The sequence below is a fragment of the Nymphalis io genome, chromosome 29 (genome assembly GCF_905147045.1).
Source record: "Nymphalis io chromosome 29, ilAglIoxx1.1, whole genome shotgun sequence".
Classification (NCBI taxonomy): Eukaryota; Metazoa; Arthropoda; class Insecta; order Lepidoptera; family Nymphalidae; genus Nymphalis; species Nymphalis io.
Window position 1 is genome coordinate 6120743 of NC_065916.1, and position 21694 is coordinate 6142436.

General features: G+C 35.7%; 3 protein-coding genes across 4 annotated transcripts in view; 2 read left to right on the plus strand and 1 right to left on the minus strand.

Moving 5' to 3' along the window:
- The window catches only part of LOC126779547 (serrate RNA effector molecule homolog), a 155172-nt gene that overhangs the window by 78979 nt on the left and 54499 nt on the right, over positions 1–21694 (plus strand). The window lies entirely within an intron of this gene.
- The window catches only part of LOC126779491 (charged multivesicular body protein 7), a 112045-nt gene that overhangs the window by 45466 nt on the left and 44885 nt on the right, over positions 1–21694 (minus strand). The gene's annotated exons all lie outside the window — the stretch shown is intronic.
- Positions 669–19407, plus strand: LOC126779495 (major facilitator superfamily domain-containing protein 6). The gene is made up of 10 exons (XM_050503517.1): positions 669–941; positions 9444–9589; positions 9959–10571; positions 11079–11263; positions 11565–11701; positions 12168–12283; positions 15032–15150; positions 16357–16483; positions 17058–17201; positions 17691–19407. Exons 1-10 carry the CDS (start codon positions 878–880, stop codon positions 17822–17824), a joined length of 1785 nt encoding a protein of 594 aa, XP_050359474.1. The 5' UTR covers positions 669–877; the 3' UTR covers positions 17825–19407.

The window sequence follows — 21694 nt, forward strand, 5'->3', positions numbered from 1 at the left end:
TAATGATATTATTTCGACGAATCAAAATGAACTACTAAGTATTAAAAGGCATTATGAATGAAAAAATATCAGTTGTATCTAACAATATGGTAAAAACAAAATAATACATAAGCGGTTGTGTTCAGTTTAAGCAAAAATACAACAAGTTTAATTCGTTAATAAGACAACACAAATGAATTGTCACAACCGTGAGTGACTCATATTGTGTTTTATTTATAGAAATACATATTTGAAGTCCTATCTAGTATTCAACAAGTGTTAGTTACAGAAATTTGGAATACGTAAATAAATTTAAAAATTTAAAAATTATTATTTAAAGAAATGAATAATATTGATTTATTTTATAAATTACTCTTTGTACATTAGCAAATTTTCTTACTTCAAATAAATCAACTGCTACAAAAATTATCTACTAGATGAACGATACTAGGTGAACGTAGATATATTCTTTTAATTCAATATACAGTAACAGTAACAGCCTATAAATGTCCCACTGCTGGGCTAAAGCCTCCTCTCCTTTTTTGAGGAGAAGGTTTAAATTCAATATATATTAAAATATAATTAAAACTGGTGACTTTTTATCATGAGGCTGGCAATGTATTAATTCTGTCATCTGTCATAACAAGTCAATTGCGTGCTATTATCGCTTCGAGTATACAAATAAACATCGTATCAGTATTTAAATTTATCGCCTCGTTCTCGGGTTGTATTATTTAAACGATATGAGAATAGAAAGCAGTCGAGTGAGCTTAAACCTAGTCACATCCTCGATGAGCGGTCACTGACCTTTTCCAAGTGAAATGAATTAAAATATATATGGAAATTAATATTTTACTTTTTCGTAGTGTTATTGTGTTGTGAAAAAAAAATCTTCAAGATGAAATTAAAAATAGACAAAGGTCTTTTGCCTATAAAGATCCATTTTTTCTTTTTCTTCGCTGGTAAGTTCATTAAAACTATTAATTAAATTTATGATTCAGTAATTGTATAACCCGCAATCTCTGATAATTTATAATATAAATTGATAACAATTTGTAATATTAATATTATTTTAATTTATTTGGTTGCAATATTGTAATCTTACATTGCTTATCTATTAAAATTTAAATACCATTTTCAAATATTAAAAAAATATTACAAGAGAGTATATTTTCATTATTACTATATAAAAATAACTGAACGCGATTGTTTAAAGTTAATAGTTTTGTTATCCTTTTGTAATACAATCTATACCCCATTGTTGTATAAAGGACTTACAGACTTAACATTGTCTGATAACAAGATTAATGAGAGTATGTAAACTGTCTGTATCATCAATGTGAAAGGAACAGTTTCTAGAAAAATCTTTAACAATTTGCGAGATTAATTATACAAGATATTAGCTACTCATCACATGAATCACTCAAACGTTGAAAATGTTAATTTTAAAATGTTAAAAGTGTTTAATTGCGAGTTTTAAACTGTTGGAAAAAATCCTACAGAAATAATAGTTGAATTATTAAATGGATAATATATAATACATTAAATTAAAATATACATTTTTATAAAGGCTCCTACCTCCTTTATATTAGAACTATAGAGCTGATATGGTCAATTAGTGTCTACAACCCGCCTAATTTGTTTTTATATATCATCTCATGCTAAGTGACGAAGGGAAATATTGTGAGGGAACCTGCATGTGTCGGTTGAAATTCTGCCTCAATATTCTCCATACATCCCGCATCATCAATGAGGAGAGGATTTACCAAACATTGGTATATTTTTAAACATTTTTGAAAAGTTTGTTTTTTATTTATTAAAACTCATTTCTGGCTTTGCTCATGTGTGAAGAAGACAGTGGGTGTAAGATACTTTATGCCCTATCCTGTACTCCTCATGTGTATGTACAATTTCATGACAATTGTTTGAGTAGTTCAGACATTAAATCGTAACAAATAAACATATAATATTAGTAAAGGATTTTTCCCGTCTGTACTGGCCGTCGTCGCGTTTGGACTCTACTACCACTTACCATCAGCTGGAGTAGAGTCATTTGCCCTCCCGGCGAATATAAAGAAAAAGGATTAAGCGTTATTTAATTATAATCTTTTATTTTCAAGTTATATGGAACTTATTTATATATGGAAGTGTGTTTTAATTTTTTCTTTATATACAAATGAAAACACAAATATCAATAATAGAACAAACTCAAAATTACATTTATGATATTAGTTAAAGGATAGGATATACATATATGTTATAAAATTATATTTATTGTAATAGTTGTGCATGTATTTCGTTCTATGTACAATCAGCCTTATATACTATCATTAAATGCCAAGGTCAAGGTTCCAAATTGTCATTCCCCCAGTCATTTTACACTTAGCCCCACGATTTATCAATTTATCCCATTTTGAATCTTATGTATCACACATAAGGATGGTTATTGAACTCTGAATGTTTAGCTTGGGATTTTCCCACTAGCGTATTTAGTTGTAAGCGTATCCAAGTAGTATTAGATTTAGGTTTTGCCCCCCTCTTGAAAATCCATGATTAAATTTATATAATAATGAACTTTAATAATATTTGGATCTGATCAACAATAAAGCCAGGCCCAGAATTGGATATCCAAGTACTTTCACATTAGAGGACCATTCATATTGGTAGGGAAGAAAGCTGGCCCATAAACCGGTTTCTTAGTGGCCTAGGAATAAGTCTGAAGACAGTTTAGCCAACTGCGCAGGATTTATAATAGTGTACAAAGTGTGAGCGCAAACACTGGTGGACTCGCTATTATCGTACATAATCCGATGTTATGGCAAGCAGTTCAGGCGCAGGATCAACGGCTTTACGTGATTTCCAAGGCACTGGAGAGTTCACACTTCCGACTTCCAAACAAAACCCAATAACTTTTAAGGTTCCGTCCTGGGGTTTGAACCTGACCTGCGGCCTTATATCTAGTTACTTAACCAGCGAGGCAGTCAACCTTACATAACTCGTTTACAGTTGAGCTAATGCTTAAGCTTAAGTTTCATTATAGGATCTCCCACAGCAAATAGTAGATTAAGTGTATATCTTTCGCGTCTTATCAATATGATAACACAGATAAAATTGAAACGTTGAGATTAAACTTGTTGCTATAATCAGAGAATATCAACATCATTCGTTTCATCTTATAATCTAAAAACTAACTGGATAGGTACCACCCACTCATCACAATATCTACCGCCTAACAACCATACTCAGTATTGTTGTGTTACGGTATATAGGCTTTCAGACGGCCCTATGGAGGACGGCAGCCGGGATGGCCTCGCGCTGCCGTACGCATTAGCGAGGAGTGCAGGGGGCGACATTCGCCCCCTGATGAGAGCTCCGCCGAGCCACGATTTGCTCCACAGCAAAGCACGGGAGAGGCCGCGGATGCGTTATATCAACACGATCCCGCAGCCTCTCCGATCCCTGCTGAGGACGGCCATCGCAGTGGGTTTAGTGGGTAAGAATCCTACATAACCCGGTTCCAACCCCATAGAACCCGGGTTCCTTTCTGAAAGTTTCCACTGCGTGAAAAAAAAAATAGGCTGACAGCCATTATTACAGGCACAAAGGACCTAACTTCTTAGTTCCTAAAGTTAGTGACGGATTGGTGACGTAAGAAATGGTTAATATTTCTTAAAACTCAAATGTTAATGGGCAGTGACTTGACAGTCTATCAACCTATTATAAATTATATTTATTTTTTACTAGAATACCAACAAAGTAAACACTACACATCACTAGTATAAAAATAAAAACGGTTATTAATACATATACAGATTAAATGCTGCCTTAATTATATATAGACGATAACTACATTTAACAATAGCAATTTGAATAAGCTCTTGATTGAATGAATATAAAAAAAATATATGTACGGGCTGGTTGGCGTGGTTGGTAGATACTTGCCTTTTCGCCGAAGTTTGTGGGTTCAATTTCTAGCCAGGACAGACATTTGTGTGCATGAACATGTCTGTTTATCCTGAGTCGGGGTGTCAATTATCTATATAAGTATATATTTGCAAAAGAAAAGTAGTATATGAAGTATATCAGTTGTCTGGTTTCCATAGTACAAGCTCTGCTTAGTTTGGGATCAGATGGCAATGTGTGTTAATGTCCCAGGATGTTATTATTATTATATTTGAAATAGTAACCGATTATAAAAAAGTACAATTAAGTTGTTTTATGTATGGCTAGATAGTTTTTTTTTAAACAGACAACTGTTAACATTTTGGAGGTGAAGTTTGAAGGTTTATACCAATTGTCATAGCGAATTGAACGGTATGGAAGTTGAATACTGTGTAGTGGTAAGCTACAAGTGGATAGTATAAAGACATACAGACACAAAAAAGTGAATTACTAGCTTCCCATCCCGACGTCGTACTAAAATAAGGATTTTTATCCCATGCTCTTATTTAATGTACGAGTTATTAACATACGTATATACATATATATATTATGTATAGATATAAACAACGTACACGAAAAAAGGCTTTGTTTAGTTTACCCTTTTTAAAAACTAATTATACGCGAAATTCCTATATATATGGAGTTTGTTAAGAAATAAAACACTAAATTTTCTAATATAGACATATTTACGGAATCAATCGCTAACTTTAGGTTTCTGTTAGACCCTATAAATACCTAATTCTTTAATTTAAATTTCCCCTTCTCTCATGTTTTTTTTTATTATTATTAATAATAATTATACGCAGACTTAGTTTTTTCTGCTCTAATTATGTTTTACTTATAATTGGATACTTGACTGGTATGTGTGCTAATGTTAATATTATAGTTCTAAGTATGAATGTACTGTTTGTTTACCAAATAAATAATAATAAAAAAAAAAAACATCCGTACAACATGCAAGAAAAAAGGAAAAAGGGGAAGTCCCCATGTGGATATCATTTGTTTTATTGTCTTATTTCCAACGAGATTGAACATTGAAAACATTATGTAACTTTTTCTTGTCTAGCCATATAATTACATTATCTAATTGAATACTCTAAAGATTATTGTTATCGTAATGATAATGGCTATAATCACCATAATTATATGACACTATTGTTTAATAAAATAACCGTTATGACGGCTTTATCTGTGGGTTTTCAGGAGTGACGATTTAAACAGTACTGTCTTCTTCTTTCGAATGTCGAATCAATGTTGTCAGAAAGGGATAAGTTGTATAAGGAAACACCCATTGGATATTATTAAGTTCGCAAGTTGATAGAATATTTTATTTAAAATTAATTTCAATGGAAGGAATTAAATAAAAGATATGCTTAAAATAAATGCAAGGTTATCAGGTCGCGAGTGATGATTCGATCGACTGACTTATTAAAAGTAACAGCCAACCCCGGATATAAGACACCGGCTTACGATCTACTGTAACCTTTTTAAGTAAAAAAACGTATATATTATCAATCAATCAATCAATCAACAGCCAATCGTTGTCCACTGCTGAACATAGGCCTCTCCCAAGGTGCGCCAAAGCTCCCTGTCCTCCGCCTTCCGCATCCAGTTGGTGCCCGCCACCTTCTTAAGGTCGTCGGTCCACCTGGCTGGAGGGCGCCCTACGCTGCGCTTGCCGATTCGCGGTCTCCACTCTAGGACTCGTCTGCTCCAACGGCCATCGGTCCTACGACATACGTGACCAGCCCACTGCCACTTCAGCCTGCTAATTTTGCAAGCTATGTCGGTGACTCCGGTTCTTTTCCGGATAATCTCATTTCTGATCTTATCCTTCAAAGATACTCCGAGCATAGCTCGCTCCATAGCACGCTGAGCGACTTTGAATTTGTGGACTAGTCCCGCAGTTAGTGTCCACGTTTCGGCACCGTATGTCATGGCAGGTAAGACGCATTGGTTGAAGACTTTCGTCTTCAAACATTGCGGTATAGACGACTTGAGGACTTGACGAAGGTTGCCAAATGCTGCCCATCCCAAGCGAATTCTTCGATCGGCTTCCTTCTCGAAGTTGTTCCTACCGACTTGTATTATCTGTCCTAGGTAGGTATATTCACTAACAACTTCGAGAGGTTTCCCCTCGACGTATATCGGTCCCGGCACGACATGCCTATTGAACATGACCTTGGTCTTGTCCAAGTTCATACCGAGACCGACACACCGGGAAGACTCGCCTAGGCTACGCAGCATTTCGGTGAGTTGTTCCAGCGACTCTGCTATGATGACGATATCGTCGGCAAATCGAAGGTGTGAGATGTACTCGCCGTTTACATTGACTCCATACCTAGTCCAATCCAGCGTTTTGAAAACGTCTTCCAACGCGTTGGTGAACAGTTTCGGGGATATTACATCCCCCTGTCTCACCCCTCTGCGCAGTTGGATCGCCTTCGTCTTACAGTCCTGGATGTGGACAGTCATTGTAGCGGCGTTGTACAGACATCTCAGTACCTCGATATATCTCCAATCGATATGACATCTCTGCAATGAGTCGAGCACTGCCCAGGTTTCGATGGAGTCGAAGGCTTTCTCGTAGTCCACAAATGCCATACACAACGGCTGATTGTACTCTTCGGTCTTCTGCACAATCTGCCGAACAGTATGGATGTGGTCCACGGTGCTGTAGCCTGATCGAAAGCCGGCTTGCTCTGGGGGCTGGAACTCGTCAAGTCGTCTGGCGAGACGGTTCGTGACGACTCTTGAGAACAGCTTATACACGTGACTCAGGAGGGAGATTGGTCTGTAGTTTTTCAAGAGGGTTTTATCACCTTTCTTGAAAAACAGTACCACCTCACTCCCGCTCCACGTTTCCGGGGTCTTGCCATGTTGGATGACGGAATTAAAGAGGCTTGCTAGCTCTTTCAGGACCGGAGTCCCGCCTGCCTTAAGCAACTCTGTTGTGATTCCGTCATCTCCCGGAGCTTTGTTGTTTTTAAGCTGTTCTAGAGCCGCCCTAATCTCTCCTTGGTCAACGACCGGGAGCTCCTCGGAGTAATGGCGCATAAGAGGGGCGCGCTGGTCATCAATACTGATTCCCACGGGTTTATCCGATCTTGAAGAGAACAACTGCCCATAAAACCTCTCTACTTCTCCGATAATCTCAGGCCTAGAGGTAACGACCCCACCATTTTCAGTTTTAAGTTTTGTCAGACGCGGCCTCCCAAACTTGCGAGCGAACACTTTCGATCCCCGATTTTGCTCAATCGCAGCCTTGATGGCACGGGTATTGGAGCGTCGGAGATCGCGTCGCGTCAGCGTTTTTATTGTTCGGTTTAAGGCCTTATCTGACAAAAACGATGGTAGTTCTCGTCGTTTTCTCATGAGCTCGAGTGTCTCAGCAGAGAGTTTTGGTGCGTTGTCTCTTCTCTGTGGCGGAAAACACTTGCGGGATGTGTTTTGCAGTATTTTGACCAGCGTGTCGGTTCTCTCATCAATGCTGCTTATGGTTTCCAACGCGGTAAATTGATTTTGAAGTTCCATTTGGAACTTTTCGGAGCCTTGAGCAGCTTGGAGCATGGTAGGTCGGAGAGTAGACCTCATCATTCTCGATCTTTCGGCTTTTAAGTTGATATTTAGAGTGCCTCGAACCAAGCGGTGATCACTTCCGGTATTAAACTTGTTGATCACTGAAACATCTCTAAATATGTGCCTTTTATTCGAAATGATAAAGTCTATCTCGTTCCTTGTCACGTTATCGGGGCTTCGCCAGGTCCACCTCCTCTGAGGCTTTTTTTGAAAGAAAGAATTCATCAAAAAAAGCCCCTGCGCTTCGAGAAAGTTTACCAGCATTTGCCCCCTGTGATTTCTGCAGCCCAAGCCGTAAGGTCCGACTTTCGATTCACCGCTATCTTGTACTCCCACTTTAGCATTAAAGTCTCCCATAACAACATTGTAGTGGGCCCTCGAGGTGTCGTTGAGGGCCTTTGCGATGTCCTCGTACATCGCTTCGACCACATCATCAGAGTATGTCGAAGTTGGCGCATATACCTGTACAACCTTCAGGGAGTACCTGTCGGAAAGTTTTAGGACAAGGTACGCTACCCGGTTCGACACACTACTGATTTCCACAATGCTGCTAATGAGATCCTTTTTGACTAGAAAACCGACACCACCCTGGGAGAGGTTATCACCTTCGCGGAAGTAGAGTAAGTTACCGGACTCTAGAGTTATCGTGTCCTCCCCCTGTCTTCGGACTTCAGATAACCCCAGTATATGCCAGTTTATATGACTTAACTCTACTTCTAATTCGGCGAGGTGATGGTCCAGCCTCATCGAGCGTCCATTATACGTTGCCATTTTCAGTCGTTTTATACGGTAGCCTGCCGTGAACCGGTGATTCTTAGCACCCCCTGCCCTGCCGATACCGCGACCGCTACCTTGGTCGGGCCTAGCGGGCTTGCCGGTAACTGGGGGCCTTTTTTTGGGCGCATCTGCCATTAAGGGAGGGGTTTGCCCATACTCGCCGCGCTGGGCAGGCGTGTTGGCGAGCGCAGTAGGGGGTAAGATGTTTATGGGAGGGGGGACGCTGCTGTATTATATATATATATTATTATTTATATATTTTTTATACGATTTCGTAAAATTTATCGATAAAACATAAATGCAATGTTTCATTATTCGAAGGCGTTTTGATCAGTACAATATAAAAAATTAAGTCTGATAAACTTTTTCTCGACACAATAGTTTGCCAAACTATCTTCGAAATATTATAATAATATATATTGGTATGATAAATTTTTAAATTTATCCGAAAAATAAAAAAAAAAATTAATAAACTATCACAAAATTAACTTATTATACACTAAATCTAGTCGTCTAGGTTTTTAAATTATTTAGTACTCTAAGATACCATGTAATAAAACACAAGAGTAATTAAAAGGAGATATAATTAATGTAATGGCATTAAAAATAGCATCAGTCATATCATCTATCTTTCATCTTAACTCCGTTACGTGCACCATTTTGATTTACGTTAATTTTAATGTCTCACTTGCTTACTGCCTTTTTTCACGCTGTGGAAACCTTCAGAAAGGTACCCAGCTCCCATGGGGGGAACTGGGTTATGTGAGATCCTTACTAAAACCATTGCGATGGCCGTCCTTGGCACGGATCGGAGAGGCTTGGTAGTTTTTCTGTCAGAAAATTCTCAGTAGCAGCCTGGAAGTTGGGAGTTTGTACACTCCCGTGCCTCGGAAAGCACGTAAAGCCATTGGTCCTGCGCCTAAACTCTTTTCGGTCGTGTCGAATTGCCGTCCGATCGGATTATGAGAGTTAGGGAATAGAGAGTGCACCCGTGTTTGCGCACCCACTCGTGCACTATAATATCTCCTGCACAGTTGGCTAATGTCTCTGAGATTGGCCACCGTGGCTGAAATCGGTCTAGAGGATTCTAAAAGATGTGTTATGTAAAGCTGTTAGTCGTTCCACTGAATATATAATACCGATATGTATAATGCTTTTATTTCCAGCCCTCGGTCCTTTGTTACCGCAAATGAATGTCTTCGGGCGACAACTGGGCGTTTCTCCGGCGGTCATGGGGCTCGTAACGGCGGTTCTGCCCCTGCTGTGGGCGGTCGCTAAGCCCCTGTTCGGCTACGTTGTTGACTTTTGGCCGGTAAGTACAATTTATACGATATATTTATAAATAGACAAATAAAATTATATATTAGCAATATATAACCCACTAAAACATAAATTGGGATATTTATTATTTATATCCGTTTTTATGATCAGCACGAACAGATAGACAGACAAAAAATATGCTTTGTATCTTGTAACTTGCAAATAGGAATATTAATTTCAAAAAAGACTAATTTTAAAATCATAATTGTCATAAAGATCTAATATGTAAGATCATGAGTTGGTCATAAAAAGATTATTAGGTTTCTCTTAAAAAAATGTAGCAGTACAAACAGACAGATGAAGCAGAGAACTTTGTTTAGAAATATATAATAATGACGGCAATGTTTTCTTCTTCTTTCAGAGTAAAAGGAAGTTAGTATTTATATTCTTAATCATAGTCATGACAGGTTCGTATTGTGGTCTTTGGTTTCTACCGATGCCTGAGGAAAGCGACAAATTGGAACCTCTCCTCGAATCAGTGTATAAATTAAACGAAACAGTCTACGTCAAAACGTATGACAACAACACGGACGCCATCTTGGAGAAGTACACGTGTCATTGGAACTGCACCACAGATAATAATTTCCAAGTTTATCTGTCAAATTCGACGTTTATAAATACGATGTATACGGACACGAGGAATATATCTTGCTCGCTCTTAGATATGAGTTTAGACGACGTGAGACAAGGAGAATTGATATGTGTACCGAAAAATGATTGTAACCTCCTTTGTTATGAAGAATCAATAGAATTTAATAAGAATAAGAGTAAAAGAGAGGTCGGAAATTCGAAAGCGAATTCGGTATCTGTGTTAGAGAAGGATGGAAATATAAAAATTCCTAAAACAATCGAATCGCAGGGTAGTTTTTATATGACAGTGACGTTTTGGGCGTTTGTTGTGTTAATGTGTATTGGGACTGTTGCGTTCAACGTTGCCAACTGTATAGGGGATGCTGTGTGCTTCGATGTTTTGGGTAAGTCCACATAGCTATGATATAAACTAGATAGGTAGATCATTCTAGAATGCGAAACTCTTTGGAAACCTCTGGATGGAACTCTTTACCAGCACGTGTTTCCCTCCTCTTACAACCCGGGTTCCTTCAAACGTGAAGAGGCATCTTACGGGCCGGTAAGGCGGCGGCGGCTGGTGCAGAACATTCTTTCTGACTGTACAGGCCGTCGTTGGGTTTGGACTCCTCTACCACTTACCATCAGGTGGAGTGGAGTAATTTTTAATTGATCACTATCATCATGATCATTTTGCTAATTGCAGTGGTGCGTACCACCACCACTGATGAATCGAAGAAAAGAACTACGATGCCCCTCCCCCTATGGGCTATGGGAAAGTGAGTAACGAGATTGTTTGATAAATCACATTGTGCCCAAACACAATCACTTACATCAGCAGACCTGCTAATTTTTTTATGACGAGATATTCTAATCTTAAAAAAAACTATTAGCATATTTTTTTCTTACATAAGGTCCGGAGCGCGGTTCGAAGTATGGGGCACAAAGAGCGTGGGGCACAGCGGGCTACGGTATCACGGCGCTTTTAGGGGGCTGGTTGGTTGACGCGATGTCAGATAAGCATAAGGATTTCACCCCGGCTTTCATCATAGCTATAGTAGCTACTTTCATCGATTTGGGCGCTTGTAGAAGACTAAACGTAAGGTCGCTTTGATATTTCTTTTTTTTTAATATAGGCTGGCTGACTATTTGGCAAAAAAATCTTCTTTATTTAAGTACGCTTTTTCTTACGAGCACTTTTGAATGAATTTACTTGGTTGTAAATCTGGGTATTATTCAGCTTTGTTGTGTTTCGGTTTGAAGGGTGAGTAAGCCAGTGTAACTACAGTCAAAAGGGACATAACATCTTAATTCCCTTTTATTTCTTACGATGCCAATTTCTATGGATAGTGGTGACCACTTACCATTAGATAGCACATTTACCATACCTGACCATCCAGCTACCATCGTTATCGAGTCCAGACGATTCGGGGAAAGCTCTGAGGAAGGTGCTGAAGATACCAAGGGTTTTGGTGTTCATAACGTTTGCAGTGGTAGCCGGGACGTTCGACAGCTTCATCATTTATTACATGTTCTGGTGAGTGGTTTTACGGTGGTGAACCTAACACTTTAAAATTAAGGATAATAATTAACCAAACTATTATATTGTCCTTTTTGAGAAGAAGGTTTGGAGCTTATTCTAACCTCGTTCGTGGAATACACATGTGGCAGAATTTCAGTGAAATTAGACACATGCATGTTTCCTCGCGATGTTTTCCTTCACCGTCATGCACGACATGAATTATAAACACAAATTAAGCCCATGAAAATTCATTGCTGCTTGCCCGGGTTTGAACCCACGATCATCGGTTAAGATGAAGGAAAGCCCACTTAAAACTCACCATTGGCTTGTAGATTAAAAACAAAAAACAAAAAAAAATGTTTTACAACTTACATATTTATGTATGTAAGCTTGTATATATTAATAAGATCATAGAATAGGAATGGAACGGACAAATTTAGTTATACATTTATATCTTTATAATGTAACATATTTCTTCAAGGTTCCTCGAGGAGTTAGCCGAGGAGACGGGGACGGTAGCTAAGATCAAGCTGATTGAAGGCGTCGTGGTCGCAGCTCAGAGCTTCATCGGGGAGCTGTTGTTCTTTTTCTTCTCTGGTAAAACTTTTTACTTTATATTTAAAAGAAAAGCTGAATTAAAAAAAAAAAACTCGAATTGGTATTTTTGAAAATAGAACATCAAATCATAAGAATTGATGTAAATAAATCATTCAGTTACTCTTAAAAATCTAAATAACACATTTGAAAACATTCAATGGATCACAAGTCCCGCCAAAAATGAATTAATTTTTCAACAACAAAATGGCGGTATTAAATTAACGCGCGTTTTTTTTAACAACGCAATTATACGGTTCTAGGAATCTTCTGTATTATACTAGCTGTTTGCCCGCTTCACTCGCGCTTATTCTATATAATATTATTAAAAAAAGGTAAAAATAGTTTTTGTATGTTTGTTTGTAATGAATAAACTCAAAAAAAGCTGTACTGATTTTAATAATTCTTTCACAGACAGAAAGCTACGTTATCAGCGACTAATATAATCTGTATTTTATTTTTAAAAAATTGCTATAATGTAACCCAAGATATAATTTTTTTCTGTGAATTTTATTGAAAATACTTAAAATAATGTAATACATGTTTATAGTACTCATTTACTAGTGGTAGGGCTTTGTGCAAGCTCGTCTGGGTAGGTACCAACCACTCATCAGATATTCTACCCCAAAACAGCAGTACTTGATATTGTTATGATACGATTTGAAGGGTGAGTGAGCCAGTGTAATAAAAGGTACAAGGGGCATAACATCGTAGTTTCGAAGGTTGGTGGCGCATTGGCGATGTAAGCGATGGTTAGCATCTCTTACAATGCGAATGTCTATGGGTGTTGGTGACCACTTACCCTCAGGTGGCAAAAATCAAGAGGCTATATATCTTACTATTATAGTTAAGTCACAATAATATATTTCATAAAGTAATAACCCCTTTTCCTCGTTTTTTTTCTTTATTATGTTATATTGGCTGGTGTTTGAACATTGCCTGATATAAAGCATCGACACGGCCTAGGACGTAGCAAAGCGTGCTAGAAAGCGTCCTTGAAGTAATTCGTTTACTCTGGATTTTAAGCAGAGAAAAGAAGATTATGTTAGAACAATAATAGCCTAAGGATCAAACCTGCGACTTCCAAATCGCGTGGCGCTAAGCCATTGATCTAGATAAAATAAAACAAAATCTCGCTCGCTCAACAACGTTGTCTGTTAGCCTTGTTGCTCTAACAAGACTTCTTTAGATCTTATGATCTCCTGGTACTCCTGGTTTTATATACAATATATATGTACATTATCTGTCTATATTTATTTATAATTTTATTTCTATCTGCCTCATATGGTTGAAAATAAAAAATATATATAAAAAATAATGGTTGATAAAGTTGCGTATCCCGAGGTACTGGATTGGAATCCCGGGCAGGGCCGCTCGTTAAACAATGTCGTTAGCCTTGTTGCTCTAACAATGTAAGCGTTCGTGTTCAGTAAAACTTTCTTAGATTTTATGATCTCCTGGTACTCCTGGTACTACATCATCTGTCTATATGAATTTTATTTTTTATCAACCCTCATTTGGTTGTAATTAAAAAACTTAAAAATCAGTTAATAATTGTGCTATTGACGCTTCATTCTTTGACGGCCGAATACTGAAACATCACATAAACATTAAAATGCAACTCAAATTTGAGTTACGCCGTTAACTTAAAATTTCGCATACTCAAACGTAAATTTTGACTAACGCTTAAAGTATAATAAACGCCTCAAAATAAGAGTAGACTTTAAACACAACTCATTTGAATTTGATTAAACCTTCTTAGATTTTATGATCTCCTGGTACGTGTATATACATTGTAGTTTTACACAGCAATTATATATATAAATACAAATATAGGTGGATTATATTATAGATTTGCGTGTCCCGAGATACTGGATTCGAATCTCTTGAGTTGTCAACCTCTTTGCTCTAACAAGACTTTCACATATTTTATGATATCCTGGTAATCTTGGTTTTATATATTACACATCTGTCTATATGAATTTTATTTTTTTGTTAATTAATATATATATAAAAGAATGGTTGATAAAGTTGCGTATCCCGAGGTACTGGATTCGAACCTGGGCAGGGCTAGTCGTTCGACATTGTTGTCAGCCCTGTTGTTCTAAGAATATAATAATAATAACAATAATGTTTATTTCTCTTCCCAAAAACAGACCTTAAATAATTATTAAAAGGTGAAATTTGTATTTAATTTTATGCATAGTCTAGAATGTGTGAAGGAGCTTGCTTGTGTCTGAGTTAGGTATATAAGTGGATTGACATTCGCGTTCAGTAAGAGTTTCTTAGTTTTTTTTTATCTCCTGGTAATTGAATATATATAGTAATTGGTATCTATCTATCTTATTTATCTTATCTTGAAAATGTCTGCTTCGTTTGGTCTAGTGGCTAGCTGGTGGCAGATCCTAGGGTTTGATATGATATGAGGTACTGGATTAGAATCCTGAGCCGGGCCTTGCTGTTCTAACAAGATTAAAATTCGCGTTCAGTATGGCCTTCTTAGATTTTATGATCGCCTGGTACTTGGTATATATACTTAAAAAAATAGTATACTTAAAAAATATAGTAATTGGTTGGTATACTTAAATAAATTGTATTTATATATATAATCTTATCTTTAAATTTGTTTGTAATTGTAATAGTTTGATCAATCTAGCTGGTGGTAGATCCCAAGGTCCTGGGTTCGATTCCTCGGAAATGGAGACCAGAAATGGAAGTGATCCTTATGTATATGTATATATTTGATTTCAGGCAAAATAATCAAACGTTGGGGCTACGGGACGACGATCACCTTCTGCCTGTTTTGCTACAGCGTGAGATTGGCTCTCATCTCATTCATCCAGCATCCCTGGCATCTCGTGTTTATTGAGGTATTAACTTGGCTAAAAATATTTTTATAAGTAAAACGTCTCTCAGTGTTTACATTATTATTGTTATGCTAACACTACTCAAATTGTACTACTAGAAAATATACTACAAAAAAAAACATTTATTAAAAATAATAAATATTTGTCAAATTAAAACAAAAGAAAATATTTATCATTTTTGTGATTTAGGATTTAATTTATGTAATATGAACTCCATGATCAAAGTTACATTTTATTCCTTATAATTAATTATCAAGTATAGTTATCTAGTATTTATATTTATACAATGTAAATATAAATAATCTCGATGGCGTTGCTAACGGTACTTATAAATGTCAGATGACGTCAGACGGCAATTCGGTCCAGAATGTTCTGCCCTTCCTTAAATTAATTTATTGATTTCCTTTCAATAACTATCAATTTCAATGTTTCAAATCTTTAAGCATCCCATGGTATTCCCATAGACAAAAACCCAAAGACAAAACATCATAACTCAATTATTTGAGTCACGCCATTAACTTAAAATTTCGCATACTCAAACGTAAACGTTTGACTAACGCTTAAATTTCGGAGCGACACAAAATAAGAGTAGCCTTTAAACACCACCATTTATTTGAATTTGATCAAACATTCTTAGATTTTATGATTTCCTGGTACAAGTATATATTTAGTACTTTTATACTGCAATATACACGTGACTATATATATATATATATATATATCATCTGAGGCGTTACAGCTGCGGGTAGGCTTCAGCCTGATCCAGTAAAACTCTCCTGTCCGACCTATTCGTGGCTATGCTTCTTCAACTTGTAACCCCTAAGATCTTGGTGTCCTGTTTGAAGCCGTGTAACCATTTGAGCTTGGGCCTGCCTCTAATTCTGCGACACTCCGGCTAGCCTTCCTACTCTGGGCTCGTCCATTCGTACTACGTGTCCTGCCCGTCGTAGGCGTCCGATCCTTATGGTTCTAATGACGTTCATCGTACACTGGGTTACTATATATATTATTCTGTGTATGACTCATTGGAGCAGCGTGGTGGAATAAGCTCCAAACCTTCTCCTCAAAAAGAGGAGAGGAGGCCTTTAGCCCAGCAGTGGGACATTCACAGGCTGTTACGGTTACGGTATGAGTCTTGTAACTTCAATAAATAAATTATTATTATTAGAAATCACCGACTCTATGAATATTTCATTTTCTGATCGTCAGGGTATAATGCAAGGCCCGACGTACGCGTTATGCTACTCCGCGATAGTGGGGTACGCGGCGCACGTGGCGCCGGACGGGTACTCCGCCACCGTGCAGGGCATCGTCGCCGGCATGGACGACGGGCTCGGTAAGGACTTACCGCTCGTGTGGTACCACTAACTATCATCATACCTAACTGGATTTTTTAATTCTATTGTGGTAGTCATTTAGGTGTAAACTAATTGGTCGGTTATAATCAAAAATTAAAAATATTATTTATTATTATGGCGGAAAATTCAATGTGGCAGATGATTTATTCCATATTCCATACATCTCGTTTCATGTAAAATCATAAAAAGAATCGTTTTAAAAAAAATCGTTATACCTAAGGCAACGGGAAATAAAAATTTAATTTTTTCAGACAAGTTTATAGCAGCAAGAAAGACTGTTTTTATTTAAATATATTTTAATATGATTTGTACAAACTATTTTTAATTTTTATTTGTATTTTTGTATTAAATTTAAATTAAAAAATTAAAAATTAATTATAATTTAAATGAACACGACCGAACAGAATAACAAATCGTTTCCCAAGACATATGATCCCAAAGCATGGAACGACGCAATCACTTACATTCCGCTGATAAAGCATTTACTTCTATTGTCTTCATGCTTCGAGCTCAAAATCTCTTGTCATATATTGAGATCATTTATATCACCAGGTTTCGCGCTCGGCTCCCTGGTGGGTGGGCAGCTCTACAACTATTCCGGTGGAAGGGGATCGTTCAGGGTGTTATCCGGTTTCGCTTTAGCAGCCTCGGCTATCCACGCACTGCTGTTCGCGCTCGTCACTAGAAATGATAAAGGTATTATTTACTTGGCAGTAAGGCTTTTTTGACAAGCCGAAGAGGGGTGTGGAGGAAGCTAGTCGACAGATCGGTAAAAGCATTACAGGACAAGCACGACCTTCAGTAATGAAGCACACGAAGAAGAAGAGAATAAAAGGGCTTTTTGCAAACCCCACTCGTAGATACTACCACTAAGTATATTTCTGATTTGAAGGGTGAGTGAGCCAGTGTAATTACAGACCTTTTGCCTCGGACATAACATGGCCCATTTGTGTACAACACTCAGTATTGCTGTTTAGCGGTAGAATATCTTATGAGTGGGTGGTACATATCCAGGCGGGCTTGCACAAAGCCATACCAACCACTGTACCTAGTTTAATATAACCCTGTAAAATGAATATATATGAGTTTGTTTAAAAGCTTATTTGAATAAATATATTGATTTAATTCGTCTTTATTCCGCTGTGAAATTGGAAGCTAATTTTCGATATTTTTATATTTTTTCAGAACAAAAACAAATAGAAATACCAACGCCGGAAGTGGAAAAAATGCTACCGCAAGAACAGAACTTTAACAACGCCATCTATCGAGACACGGTGGTACCACTAAACGACGGTAACCATAAAAGCGATGACAGGTAACGCAACTTAGTTCTTAGTTTAATTTGAACTTTGTATTATTACATTAAAAACGTATGTCACGTTTTTTTTTTTTTATCGAATGATATTTTGTATAGTATTTGTAACTGATTGTGTTGACAAAGAGGGTGCTGTTTTTGTAAATGCCATATTGAAAATGTGCTTTATTGTACACGAGTAATGTAAAATGAGAAGTGCTAAGATGGGACGTGATAGGATTTGTCTTCGATGGATCAAAATTGCTAGATTATGGTGTTGTATTGTTGTGTTTTATAACAGACTTATTCTAAGTTCAAAACCTTCTTGCTCATCAGATTACAGTTTATATTTTCATGACCGGACTGTTAATTTTTTCATGAATTGATCATAAAACTTTGATTATATTTAATTCGATACGTTACGTAATTATTTGATTAAAAATGTATTGATAGAATTTTATTAATTTGGTTTTTATGTGGGTGGGGGGGGGGGGCGTTGTCGTCTATTAAAATTAGATAGATGATATCCGGTCGCGATGAAATTGCATTCTTTATTGACACGTTATGAAACTTACGATGTAACTGTAAAGAGGCGAATAGTTTACGATATAAATATCATACCATAGACAATAAATACGTAATTGATTTAGTAACGAGTAATATTATTATTATAAATTGCAATAAATGTTATAATTTTGAAGTCAATTTAATTTCAAATAGAAAAAAAATTAGTATTTTTTTAATAGTTTCCACCAACTTCGTCTACGTGTAGGGGGGGCGTGTTTGAGTCAAGTGCATCTGTGCCCCCGATAATGTGTACGTAGTTCGTGACGATCAGTTGAGTGTCTAAGGCGTGAGTGTGTAACAAACGTGCACTTTAATAATCCATACTGTTATGTCTACCGTATGTTTGTACGGTCGGTATATTATATACGTGACCGTCTGACAGACGTCGGGAACCTTCTCTCAGCGACCGGATGTGTACATATATTATACAAGAACAATAAGTAAAGTTACAGATCATAATAATAGATGGCAGCACTGTCCAAGGAAAGACCCGTTTAATTATGTTTTTGTACGCAATAATTGTTTTTGATATTAATTTATATTATATACGTTACTTAAATTACTTTACATAATAAATATATAAAAATATTTTTCCATAATATTTCTATAAGTCCAAACGTCATACTGACGTAATCAAATGTCATTAAAAGTTTTGGCGGGAATTTTTAACGTTAATATGGTTTTCTATGTGATATTCCAGTAGGTTTAAGATAAACAAACCTTGATTTACACATTTCATGCGATTTTCTAATAGCTCTGCTGTATTATGCATTAAAAACAGTTCTTGATTTTGTATATTTAATGTTTCTTCTAAAGTTCCAATGGAATTCAAACGACGCCATTTTGTCATGAATACCACAGATTATTTAGATACAACTATAATTTATAAATCGTTTTTAACATTTTAAATATATTTATATTGATGTGAACGTGATATTATAATATTAAACGGGTTTTTTATGTGATAAATAAATAATAAATAATATGTGCTGATTAATATTTTATTATGTTAATTGTTGCAATAATATGCACATAAATATAATAATGGTAGGTCTCCTTATATAGAATAGTTAAAAAAAAAATTGGAACTATAATCAATTCATTTTCGAATATATACTCAAATGAAATGATATGCTTTTGTTTTTTAAAGGTTTTTTTTTTTAAATTAAATAACATTATTATGTACAATTATTAGTCATATAGAGGTGTGTCTATACATAATGAAGACATGCCGTTTTGTTATAAGCTTTTTTAAACAAGTGCCAAATTATTTAGAAGCATATTCGCACTTCATTTAATTAAAATCTAAGAAATGAAACTTAAACCAGTTCTATATTTTTTTTATCACTGGAAAAACGCATTATGCGTTTCCCCCATGGGAACAGCGGGGCGTGGGGTATGTGTGGCTCGCCGGTGTCCAAGGCGCCGAGTGCGCCCGGTAACCTTTCCGTCTTAACGAGGAGCGCCACGGGATCGCTTGCGCATGCTACCGTGACGTAATTTTGGAAACCCTTACGTAACTGATCTGAAATAAACTAATTATCTTAACTAATATACAAATATAACTGACTTATCTCAAGGAACTTGGTGGGTTGTATAAAAAAAAAAAAATTAAAAGAATATTCAATACCGTCCTGACTTTATAAAATTCATACAATATTACCTTATTTCCTCGCTTTTAAAGTTGAAATTTCGAAAAATCCTTTTCGTATGATTAATTTCATCTTTCTAGACTCAGTCGTTTTGCCATGCGTTATGATCAGTCAGGACATACGATTTTATAAATATAGATAAAAAAAGAGGTTTGTGTCGATACTCGGACCGAATAGACAGGACTTTTGCCTTATATTTTATAAAATTAATATATATATATATATATATATTAGTATTAAAAGATAGGTCACTTGATGGTACCGCCGCCCATTGATATTGGCTTACATAGACAATGTGCCACCAACCTTGGGCACTAAGATGTTATGTCCCTAGTGCCTGTAGTTACCAGTTTAACTGTTACGTCTTGCTGTTTGGCAGTAGAATATGTGAAGGGCGGTACCAAAAGTAAACCTCCTTCCAATCTTAGCTTACTTAATACTTAATTATTATGTGTTTTTTAAAGTATATAGTATTTTGTTTGCATTAAATAATAATAGTTGATAGTTTTATTCATTATTATTGATACTCTTTGTTAGCTTTTTATTATCAAATAACTGCTATTTTAAATTTACTATTTTTTTTTTTAATGTTATCCAATCTATGGTAAAGGTGTACTGCGATTTTTTTTTTATTGTTCTGTGCAATTAATATAAAAGAAAAAATATATGACCAAATAATATGTGTTCTAGAAATCAAGTCATTTTTTTATAATAATAAATATTGTACAAATTTTGATAATTTAAATATTTTTTTATACTTAATTATTACTTGATCAGCTTAAATGTTACAAGTTTTTTTTTTTTATAATGTTGACATTTTTTTTTTATTAATTTTTTTTTTTCTTTTAAAATGTCTATGTTTAACGTAACATTTATTGCCATATTTAATTATATTCACAGACTGAAGGTACCATTGCTTAGTATAGATATATCGTTGGAATTGTACAGCCTGGCTTATAAGTTGTTTAGTTAAACAATTATTTCCCTGTCTTTCATCATTGACGCTCGAAAGAAAAACAGAATTTTAACTTTAAATTACCTAAGAAACGTTTATAAGTAAGGCCAGTAATATTTATCATTTTAATTAATGAAACAATTTGTATTGAAATTAAGTTTTATTCTATATAGATTTTAATGATATCTTGTGCTATATAAAACGATCAAATTTTGTATTTTTTATTAAATATATAAACTATAATGTTCTCTGTTGTTTTATTTATTGTTAAGTATTTATGTCCCAATATAATTTCATCGTTGTATATTTATTAATTAATTTATTTTTAAAGATGTTAATATATTTCACCAATAGATATAAAGAGTGATTGTGTTTTTGTTAATACTAAATGTTATTTTCAAACAGTGTATTCCAGTTGAAGTATATTACTGGGTTTCATTTGTGTTTCCTCTGGATAATACTCTAAAGTAATTTGTGACGTGTTGGATTATTATTATAAATATATTTTTATGACTTGAACTATTACAAGAAAATAAACAAACAGTTTAAAATTCATCAAGATCATACTATTGTTTTTTGAAATATATATATATATATTTCGCACGATCCGCTGGCGGCGGTAAGGTCAACATACTCACGAGATAGCTACCTCTTACTTGTTTCAATTGCTACTGTGTTTTTTAAGAGATGACGATTATTTTAGTAATTAGAATAATGAGCT